This window comes from Arvicola amphibius, chromosome 2 (genome assembly GCF_903992535.2).
Source record: "Arvicola amphibius chromosome 2, mArvAmp1.2, whole genome shotgun sequence".
In the NCBI taxonomy this organism is placed as follows: domain Eukaryota; kingdom Metazoa; phylum Chordata; class Mammalia; order Rodentia; family Cricetidae; genus Arvicola; species Arvicola amphibius.
In genome coordinates, this window is record NC_052048.2 from 127,236,173 (window position 1) to 127,247,252 (window position 11,080).

At 44.7% G+C, this 11,080-nt stretch overlaps 1 protein-coding gene across 1 annotated transcript in view; it reads right to left on the reverse strand.

Moving 5' to 3' along the window:
* Slc30a6 (solute carrier family 30 member 6) overlaps positions 1-9,465 on the reverse strand; it is a 29,068-nt gene extending 19,603 nt beyond the window's left edge. Inside the window, exons 1-3 of the mRNA XM_038320256.2 lie at positions 9,392-9,465; positions 3,485-3,571; positions 1,672-1,756 (exon numbers count right to left, since the gene is read on the reverse strand). Of these exons, the coding sequence (XP_038176184.1) occupies positions 1,672-1,756; positions 3,485-3,571; positions 9,392-9,394 (175 nt within the window). The 5' untranslated portion in view covers positions 9,395-9,465. The remainder of the gene's footprint in view (positions 1-1,671; positions 1,757-3,484; positions 3,572-9,391) is intronic.
* Positions 9,466-11,080: the final 1,615 nt, after the last annotated feature.

The window sequence follows — 11,080 nt, forward strand, 5'->3', positions numbered from 1 at the left end:
GAAGTAATTTCCATACTCTGATCTCCACACGTCTCCCACTTCACAAATAAAATAAATCAACTTGCCGGGCGGCGGTGGTGCATGCCTTTAATCCCAGCACTCGGGAGGCAGAGGCAGGTGGATCTCTGTGAGTTCGAGGCCAGCATGGTCTACAAGAGCTAGTTCCAGGATGGGCTCCAAAGCTACAGAGACACCCTGTTTCGAAAAACCAAAAAAAAAAAAAAAAAAAAAAAAAAAAAAAAAAAAAAAGCAAAAAAGCAAAAAAAAAACCCCACTTAATACTATTTGTTTTAAAAAGCAAGCAATCGAGGGTAAGAGAGATGGCTCAGTGGCTAAGAGCAATGGCTGGTCTTCCAAAGGACCTAGGTTCAATTCCCAGCACCCATATGGCAGTTCACAACTGTCTCTAAGTCCAGTTCCAGGGGATCTGACACCTTCATTCAAATACACTTGCAGGAAATCACCAAAGCACACAATCAATAAATGAACAAATAAATAAATAATTAAAAGTAAGTAAACAAGCCAGAAATTTTTAAATTTTAAATTTTTAAATCATTTGAGCTACACACATTCAAGGAAAACACATCCTATATAAAGGAAAATACACTGCCTTAGGGTTATATTTTTTAAAGATTTATTTATTATGTCTAGAGTGTTCTGCCTGCAAGCCAGAAGAAGACAGAATCTCAGTATAGATGATTATGAACTATCATGTGGGTGCTGGGAATTGAACCTGGGTCCTCTGAAAGAGCAGCCAGTGCTCTTAAACTCTGAGCCATCTCTCCAGTCCCCTGTCTTAGGGTTATCATTGCTGTGATAAAATAACATAACCAAAAGCAACTTGGGAAGGAAAGGGTTTATTTGGTTTACATATCCTAAACCACAGTCCACCGAGGGAAGACAAGGCATGAACACACATGGGGCAGGAACCTGGAGACAGGAGCTGATGGCATGGAGGCCATGGAGGAGTGCTGTTTTCTGCCTTGCTCATCATAGTTTGCTCAACTTGTTTTCTTGCTTTATTTTTTAAGATTTACTTATTTTTATTTTATTTGTGTGGATGTTTTCGTTGCATGCATGAATACACACAACACACGTGCCTGCAGTCCTTCAGAAAAGGACATTGGATTTCTTAGATATGAAATTACTAACAAACCGTTGTTAGTTGCCACATGGGTACTAGGAATTGAACCCAGATCCTCTGGAAGAGCAACCAGTACTCTCAACCACTGAGTCATCTCCAGCCCCTAAAACTTGACTTTTTCCCCCTTAGAGACAAGGTGTCTCTATGCAGCCTTGGCTGTCCTGCAATTCACTCTGTAGACCAGGCTGGCCTCGAACTCAGAGATCCACCTGCTGCTGCCTCCAGAGTGCTGGGATTAAAGGCGTGAACCAAATGATTCTATTACGCTGCTTTCCATAGAAGCCAGGAGCACCAAGTCAGAGTGACACCATCTACAGTGGGCTGTGCCCTCCTCCACGCAGCACTAACTGAGAAAACGCTGTACTGGTTTGCCTACAGACCAGCCTCATGGAGCCATTTTCCTCACTGAGGTTCCCTCCTCTCAGATGACTCCAGCTTGTGTCGAGCTGACACAACTAGCCAGCACATATACCTTTATTTAAAATCAGAAGCAAAAGCGAAGCTGATAAACCCGAAGGGCCACATACCTATGCTGTTGGTGGAGCTGCACCACATGAGCAGGAAGCCCGTGCACAGCACGTTGACCGCACCGAAGAGAAGGATCTTCCAGGACTGCGGGAAGGAAAAGCACGCCCATTCACACAGTGTTGACAGAGTTCACAGATCCGTTCAAGCTGCCTAACTCACACTGAGAAAAAGCGCGTAATAAACCCAACTTCTTCTAAAAAGTGTGTCCCATTCTCTACATCTGCCAAAATCATCATCAGGCAAGTTACCAGGAGGACCAGGCAACAGAGCCAAAGCCTGTCAGAAACAACCCAACAAGGAAGGAAAATTAAGCTGGGTGGTGGCGGCGGACGCCCTTAACCCCAGCACTGGGGAGGCAGAGGCAGGTGGATCTCCATGAGTTCAAGGCCAGCCTGGTGTACAGAGTGAGTTACAGGACAGTCAGGGAAACCCTGTTTCGAAAACCAAAACCAAACAAACAAGTAAAAATTAAAGATAACTTTCTGAATCAAGTTATTTATTACAAGTATCTGTGCTAGGCATTATTTTAGGCATGTGAGTACAGCAGAGACCAACACAGCCTTACAATGTGGGCAGAGTGGAAATAAACAAGGATTTCGGTTAATGGCAGAAGTGCTAGGAAGCAAATAAAAAAGGCAGCAGCAGTCGGATCAGTGTTCAAGCCCAGCCTGCTACACAGAGTGAAGTTCCAGGATGGCCGAGGCTACACAGAGAAGACCTGTTTTTTAAAAAAAAGTGGGCTGAGAAATAGTAATGGGGGGAAGGTGTGGGAGGGTCTGTTCCAGACAGGCTCATCAGAAAGGCCTTGCAGCACAGTGACAGAAAACAGGATCTGAGTCCACAAGAGGGGTCTGAGGAGACAGCACGTGACATCCTGAATGCCAAAAAATGCGTTTGTCTCACGTTCCCCAAAGAGCATTCTTCTAGGCATGTTGGGGTACACTTGTGATTCCAACAAGTCTGAGGCTAGCCTAAGCTACATAGTGGGCCTCTCAACCCCTCTCTGCCTAAAGAAAGCCAAAGAGCATTCCGGCAACTCCACGGGGCGACAGTGGTGAGAGGCTGTGCCAAGGGTCAGATCTGAGCGCCACACGAAAGACAGAGCTGTCCCACCTGCTGGAAACTCCCATGCGAGGAGCGAGGGACTAAACAAGGATGAAGATGATGAAAACTTTAACAGTTAACCTGCAAGACTGTCCAGTGAACATGCAGCTGACTGAGGAAGAAGGTCCCGTTTTGACCACGCCATGACTGAAATGCCCATGAGCCACCCAGTGGGACACTGAAGAGTCCAAGTTCCATAAAGAAGGAGGTGGGAGAGAGGTTAGGGCTTGAGATTTAGATACGGGGCCATCCATTCACAGGGTGTAAAGACAACTGCAGATGTGTGAAATCTTCGAGGCGGGAGCTCCCACTCCCAGGTGCAGAAGTAGGAACAGGGATGAGAACAACTGAACGATGATAGGATCGTCAGTAGAAGAAAGCCCATGACTTCCGGAATGTATATAATGCTGTATTTAAGGAGAAGTGACCAATTCTTGTCAACTATGGCAAATAGGTCAAGAAAGATGGAAATGAGGAAGAGTGGTGATTTTGGTGACACAGATTAACACAGACACAACTGGTTTAGAAACTGTCAATTACTGGGCCAGCAAGATGGCTCAAAGGGTAAAGGGATTGTTGCCAAGTCCGAGGACTGGAGTTTGATCCCTGGGACTCACGTGGGAGCAAAAGAAAAGTGATTCCCAAGTTGTTCTCTGACCTCCACATATGGCTTTGCAACACTCAAACCATGGTAGAAGAAGGACTTACCCTGCGGTCAGCTGCTACAAGTCTAAATTCCTGTAGTAACTTTCCAAGAAAAGATCTCTGCGGCTTTCGAAAGAGATGAATTGTCCCCTTTAAGACAAACATAAAAAACACAAATCAGACTTGAATATCTACTAATCTTCAAAGACCCTGTGATTTGATAGCAGACTAGCACTTGTTGAGTGTTCCACATCCCAAGCACGTCCTCTATACAACTTACACGCATTTATTGAATTAATACTCAAATAACCATATGAGAAACAAACCATTTTTGCTAAGTTCTCCAAAGTCTCCAAGCTCGTCAGTAGCTAATTAGGAATTCAGATGTAGGCATGTTTAGTTCTGGAGATAGAGGGTTTCCCTGTGCAACCCTGGCTGTCCTGGAACTCACATTGTAGACCAGTGTGGTCTCAAACTTAAGACCTCTGCCTCCCAAGTGCTGGGATTAAAGGCGTGCACATCTACCACCCAGCTAAATATTTTTGGTTTTAACTAAGTACTTTTTTAAACACTAAAGAGAGGGTGGATATAACAACCATCCTACATTTCTACTTCACTGAAGTCTGAGTCAAATACTGATACCGCCAAAAGATCCTGGCCCTGTTTTTTTGTTTTGTTTTGTTTTTTAATAGACTATTTTTTATCTGGAGTGAAATACATTTTCTTAAAGAATTGTGTACCAATTCAGGAGGTCAGCACACACTAGCAATTACAGCACACCAAATTTGAGGAGAGCCTAGGGCAATGGTTCTCAACCTTCCTAATGTTGAGACCCCTTTAATGCAGTTCCGTTCCTCATGTTGTGCTGACCCCAACTGATGTAGTAAGTCCTTCTGTATATGTGTTGCTTTTAATGGTTAACGAATAAAGAATTTACATTGACCTGTGATAGGGCAGAACAGAGCTAGGTGGGAAAAATAAACTGAATGCTGGAGAAAGAAGGCGGAGTCGAGAGATGCCATGTAGCTGCCAGACGGAAAAGATGTGAGCTGTGAGCTGGAACCTTGCCGGTAGGCCACGAGCCTTATAGTAAAAAATAAACTAATAGAAATGGGTTAATTTAAGATTTAAGAGTAAGCCAAAAATATGCTTAAGTGACTAAATAATATAGCTTCTGTGTGATTATTTCGGGAAACAAGTGGCTCCAACAACACCCAATCATAAAATTATTTTGTTGCTACTTCATTAGAGTAATTTTGTTAACTGTTATGAATCATAATGAAGTATCTAATAAGCAAGATGGTCTTAGGCAAACTCTGAGGAAGGGTCATTCGAATCCCAAAGGAGTTGCGACCCACGGGTTGAAAACCACTGGCCTAGGGTACGTGACAAAAACACCAGCACCAGGAAACAAAGTCAGGAGAAAAGACGCCAGACAGCGGTGGCGCACGTCTCTAACCCACACTACAGTGGTGGCGCACGTCTCTAACCCACACTACAGTGGTGGCGCACGTCTCTAACCCACACTACAGTGGTGGCGCACGTCTCTAACCCACACTACAGTGGTGGCGCACGTCTCTAACCCACACTACAGTGGTGGCACACGTCTCTAACCCACACTTGGGAGGCAGAGGCAGGCAAAGTTCTGAATTTAAGGCCAGTCTGGTCTACAGAACCAGTTCCAGGACACCCAAAGCTACACAGAGAAACCCTGTCTCAAAAAAAAAAAAAAAAAAAAAAACAATGTATGGAATATTTTACCCCAAAATAAATGTTGCTTCATCACACTGTCTAGTGGAGCAAAGGGACTTGGAATGGGGAAGGGAGAGGAAACAGAAGGGAGAGAGGGATCATGGACAATTCTCACTACAAATCTTTTTGTGTGAAATGTAACCCAGCTCAATGGATGTATACAAGGAAACCTTTTCAAAATGCTGTTTAACAGTGTGATCCTTAAGCCAGGGGTAGTGAGGCACACCATGACTCCCAGCACTGGGGGGGTGATGGCAGGAGGATCTTCCTGTGCTGAAGGCCAGCCTGGCCTCCACACCGAGTTCCAGCATAGCCAGCTATGTAGAAGACCATGTCTCGAACACCAAAACCAAAAGCCCAAAGAAGTGTGATTCTTGGATATCTATTTAGTCTCAGATCATTATAAAAAAAATCTTTTAAAAATTTATGTGTATACAGCCGAGCAGTGGTGGCACATGCCTTTAATCCCAGCACACAAGAGGCAGAAGCAGGATTTCTGTGAGTTCAAGGCCAGCCTGCTCTACAAAAGCATGTTTCAGGACATCCAGGGCTGTTGCACAGAAAAACCCGTCCCAAAAAAACAAAAGAAAAAGAAAATAACAAAAACCAGAAACAAAAAAACCCAAACAAACTTATGTATATGTGCGTATCTGTTTAAATGTGTGCCACCCGTGTGTGGACACCTGTGGAAGCCGGGAGGCAGCAGGTTCTCAGAATGGCGTTCCAGGATGTAAACAGAAAGCGCTTTTAAGCACTGGGCCATTCATCTCTCCAGTCCCCAGTTCATCCCATGAACTTTAATTATTTTGCTAGGTTAGGGTCACTTCTGGTGCCATCTGATATTGCGGAGATGTGACACTGCTGGCTCAGTTGATAAAGTGCTTGTTGCCAAATAAGCAGAGTGTCTGGTTTGGATCCTAGAATCCATGTAAGTGCCAAGTGTGACTTAACTACACCCCCAGTACTGGGGAGGAAGAGACAGAGAGAGGTGAGATCCTTGGAGTTCTTCTTTACATTTGTTTGCTTGTTTACTTGTTTATCTATTTTTTGGTTTTTCAAGACAGGGTTTCTCTGTAGCTTTGGAACCTGTCCTGGAACTAGCTCTTATAGACCAGGCTGGCCTCGAACTCACAGAGATCTACCTGCCTCTGCCTCCCGAGTGCTGGGATTGGTTAAAGGCATGCACCACCACCAGGCTGTTTATTTTTGAGACAAGGTTTCTCATGTAGCTCTGACTGCCTGGAACTCACTATAAAGACCAGACTGGCTCACAGGGATTCACTTGATGAACTTACAGAGCTTCTGCCTGCCTTTGGCTCCCAAATGCTGGAATCAAACGCATGCATCCCCCCTATGCCCAGTTGGAATTTTTTAAAAATTGAACATTTTATTATTTTTTAAGTGTATGAGTGCTTTGCCAACAAATGTATCTGTGTCCCACATATGTGTCTGTTACCCACGGAGGCCAAAAGAGGGAGCTGGATCCCCTGAAACTAGATTTATAGGTGGATATGAGCCACCACGTCAGTGCTGAGAATTGAACCTGGGTCCTTTGGAAGAGCAACTGCATTCTTAATCATCAAACCATCTCTCCAATCCTACTTGGAGCTCTTTGGTAAGCAAGAATAGCTGGGTCAATGAACTCATGTCCCCCAAAATGTGAAGGCACGCACAGCAGTCCATGCCTTTAATCCCAGCACTAGCAAGACAGAAAGGCAGGAGGATCTCTGAGCTTGAGGCAAACACAGCGAGTCCCTGTCTCAAAGTAAGTAATAAACAAACAAACAAGTAAGTAAGTAGGTGAAGGGTGACAGCGGAAGATACCAATGTCAAGCTCCGGCTCACATACAAACACACACACACACACACGAACAAGTATACATATCACATACACACAATAAGGTGGAGAGTCAATGAAGATACTCAATACTGACCTCTGTCCTCCACAATCATCCACATACACACAACATATGCAAACACGGAATACATAAGAAAGGGAGAAACTGTCTGAGGAAGCTACAAAGGACTGTTTCATGCTTCATCATTGATATGCAGTCTTCTTAGATTATTCCAAACTATAGTGCTTTTATGCTCTTCCTTTTGCAGTTATTATATGACAATCCTCATCCTGGTACCTTGTATCAGAAGTTAGTCTTTGTAACTTTACTAATGCTGATAGTTATACTTTCTCCACATTTTCTAAGAAAGTACTATATTCTTACACAGAGCATTTTCTTCATTAGAACATGCAAGTCATAAAACCACTTCCTGGCTGGGCAGTGGTGGTGCACACCTCTAAATTCGGCACTCAGGAGGCAGAGACCGGCAGGTCTCTGTGAGGACTTTGTTAGAGCCGCAGCATCCTGAAAGAGCCTGTAATCTCAGGACCAGGATGGCAGAAATACTAAGATCCCTAGGGCTGTAGCTCAGTGGTAGATTTCGTGCCTTAAGTGCTTGAGGCTGCGAGTTCAATCCCCAGAACTGACATGGACCCCTGCCCTCCACACATACGTAAACTCATACACAGAGTGTAGAGCAGGTAAGGTTATACAGGAAAGGATGGGAGTAGGAGATGGAGAATCCAGGAAGATAGAAGAGCACATGCAAAGTAGGTTCCTACAACAAAGTCTGCAAGCTGTTCACTGTTGCAAGAATATGGATGTTGTATATATTAAAAAAAAAAAAAAGAAGAAGAAGCCAGAAAGACTAAAGGCTATCTGGTCACTGTCACTCCCCACAGAGGACAAAATTTTACCCATTTTCTGTATGCAAAGGATTACTGAGATTTTATGGAAATATTATGTAAGATTTTTAAAAAAACAACAGGGGCTAGAACTATGACTCAGAAGCTAAGCGCACTCAGCACTCTTACTGAGGACAGGGGTTCTGTTCCCTGCGCCCACAAGGCACTCACATTTGTCTCTAACTCCAGTTCCAGGAGCTTCAACACCTTCTGGGCTCCCAGGGCACCAACATACATGAATACACAACATCCATACACAAAATTAAAAAAAAAATCTTGAGACTGGAGAGATGACTCAGTACGTAACAACACTAACTGTTATTCCAGAGGACCCAAGTTTGATTCCTAGCACCCACATCCAATCTCAACTGCCTGTAACTCCATTCCTGTGATCCCTGGGGGATCTAATGTCTCTGGCTTCCTCCGACTTCTGCACTAATGTATTAACACAAGCCCAAACAACTTAAAATAACAAATTCTTTAAAGGATCTTCATTAAATTTTCAAGAATATAATTTGAAAGGATATTTTAATATAATTTAATATCCAAATAAGAAAACTTTACGGTGGTAAACCGTAAGAGAGCAAAATTGTGCCACTGTCATACATAAACTACCAAGAAGGGATCGATGAGTTTTTGTGACCATTTGAAAGGGCAGCTAGCATTCCGATGTCTAAAAACACAACCATCTACTCGCTTCAATTGAGAGATTCAGGTTTGACTTCTGGATTTTGTTGTCTGTTTTTAAGATTTTTTCCCCCCAAGGTAGGGTGACTATGTAACCCAGGATAGCCTTCAAATCTCAATCCTCTTGCCTCAGCTTCCTGAGTTGTAGGTCACAGGCATGTGTCACTACACTCAGCTTAACTTAAGAACTAACGCTTGGCGATGGTGGCACAGGCCTTCAACCCCAGCACTCGGGAGGCAGAGGCAGGCGTATCTCTGTGCGTTCGAGGCCACCCTGGTCTACAAAACGACTTCCGGAACAGCTAGAACTGTTACACAGAGAAATCCTGTCTCGAACACCACACCCCCAAAGAACTTAATCATTTTTAGGGAAAGCACGACACCCCAAGAACCACAGCGGATACTAGAATCTTCACTAGCTGCCGCAATAACCCTTTTTGTAGCCGCCGGTGCCTATGGAGGTTGCAGTGCCAAGCTATTTAAACACTCAAATGCAGCAAACGAGTGAACACCCGTCCGCGCATCGCTACTCTAGTCGTTATGTGGACTTGTTTCCAGACAGATGTTTATTTGAACACCAGGAGAATCTCGGATCCCAGCTGTAGAAGCACCGGCAGGAACCCTTGAGGACCAGCGCTCTGGGGACCCATGTGTGAGCAGCCACTCCTCCCTGCCCGGCGCAGCCCCGACGACGCGGTTCCGAGCCGCGGCGGCACAGCGGGACGCTCCGGCGAGGAAGCAGGGGGAAGCACCCCGCACCGAACCCGCACACCCCACAGCCAACTCACCATGGTAAGGAGCCGTACAGCTCCCGCCGGAAGACGCTCTGGGGGTTCGCTTTACCGGAGCGGAAGGGGCAGGCCATCAGAGGCCGATTGGTTGGCGGCGGTGGGGGCGGAACTGCGCGTGCGTCCAAGGTCCCGCCCCTTCCGGCTACCTTGGCTTGTTCAAGAGATTGGAGGGTTGCGGTTGCGGGACGGGTCGCCAGGGGAGAGGGTAGGCTTTTGGTATTACGCAAATATTCCTGTTTTCAAAATGAAGAAACTGTAGGATTAAAAGATGACACAGTAGGCCTGGAGGTGGTGGTGCACAGCTTTAATCCCAGCACTCAGGAGGCATAGGCAAGCAGATCTCTGTTTGAAGCCAGCCTGTTCTACAGAGTGAGTTCCAGGACTCAGGACAGCCAGCCAGGGCTACATAGAGAAACCCTGTCTCGAAAAACAAAACAAAATCCTCAACACGGTTGCATTAAAAACCGTGTGACAGTAAACACTTAAAATCATAAGGACTCGAGTTCTATCCCCAGAACTCATGCAGTAGTGGTGTCCAGACCCGTTTGGTCCCGGTGCTCAGGAAGTAGAGGCTTATCCCAGGGGCCGCAAGGTTGGAGCTCAGTGACCCTATTTCAAAAACCAAGGTGGATGTCAGCCTTAGATACAAGGTTGTCCTCTGGCTTCCATGTGCACTTCACTGGCCAGGGTACACACAGCATCGCCTGCATATAGTTCTAACGCTGGAGGCTGTGAACGGAAGACTGCACTAAACAGCAACACTCGGTCTCAAAAACCAAAAAAGAAAGGAAAACAAAACAAAAACACCACAAAGGGGGCTGAAGAGATGACTCAACGGTTAAGAGCAGACTGCTCTTCCAGAGGCTCCGGGTTTGATTCCCAGCATCCACATGGCTGCTCACAATCATTTGTAACTCCAGTTTAAGAGGATCAGACACCACCACTAATAGCTCATATGGAGCACAAGTGACACGCACGGGTTTAATTGCCTGAACTGGGTGTAGACCTGTATGTAACCCGATAGGATCAGTGGCTGAGGTAGGAATATTGAGTTCTAGCATGTTTGTGCCTTAGAGTAGGTTCGTCGTCAGCCTCCCAAATTTAGTAAGGTCATCTCAAATTTAAGGAGAAAGTAAGGGATTGTAGCTGGGTTCCATCCCAGCAATACAAAACAAACAAACAAAAAAATTTTACACACTCAATGTGGTACCCTCCTTGGAAGGCTGTGGCAGGAGACAGAATCCAAGTCACACTTCACACAAAAGTACCAAAAGACATGAAATAGAGTAGCATTTGTTAGAACAGTTTCAGTGGGAGGAGATGAGACAAGGTAAGGGTAAAAAGGACTAAAATTCATTATGTACTAGGAAACTGTCCAAGAATAAAATATTTTAAAAATCAGAAACATTGTTCAAGTCGTATCTATTTCACATGCTGGTGTAAAATCAGGATATTTTGTTTTTAGCTTAACATACTCTGGCTCATTCTCTAACAGTTTTTTATCTCTATGGTTTCTTTCTTATGTAGTAATATTATAGAAAACTAAGACAGTGGTATATAAAGACTATATTTGGAGACCTTATCTGTTAGGCATTAGTCTTAGGGAAATTAAGAGACATACACAGAAAGAAAAAATGTAAAACTATTCATAAGCAGTATATCAAAAGTAGGGTAATATATGGTGGC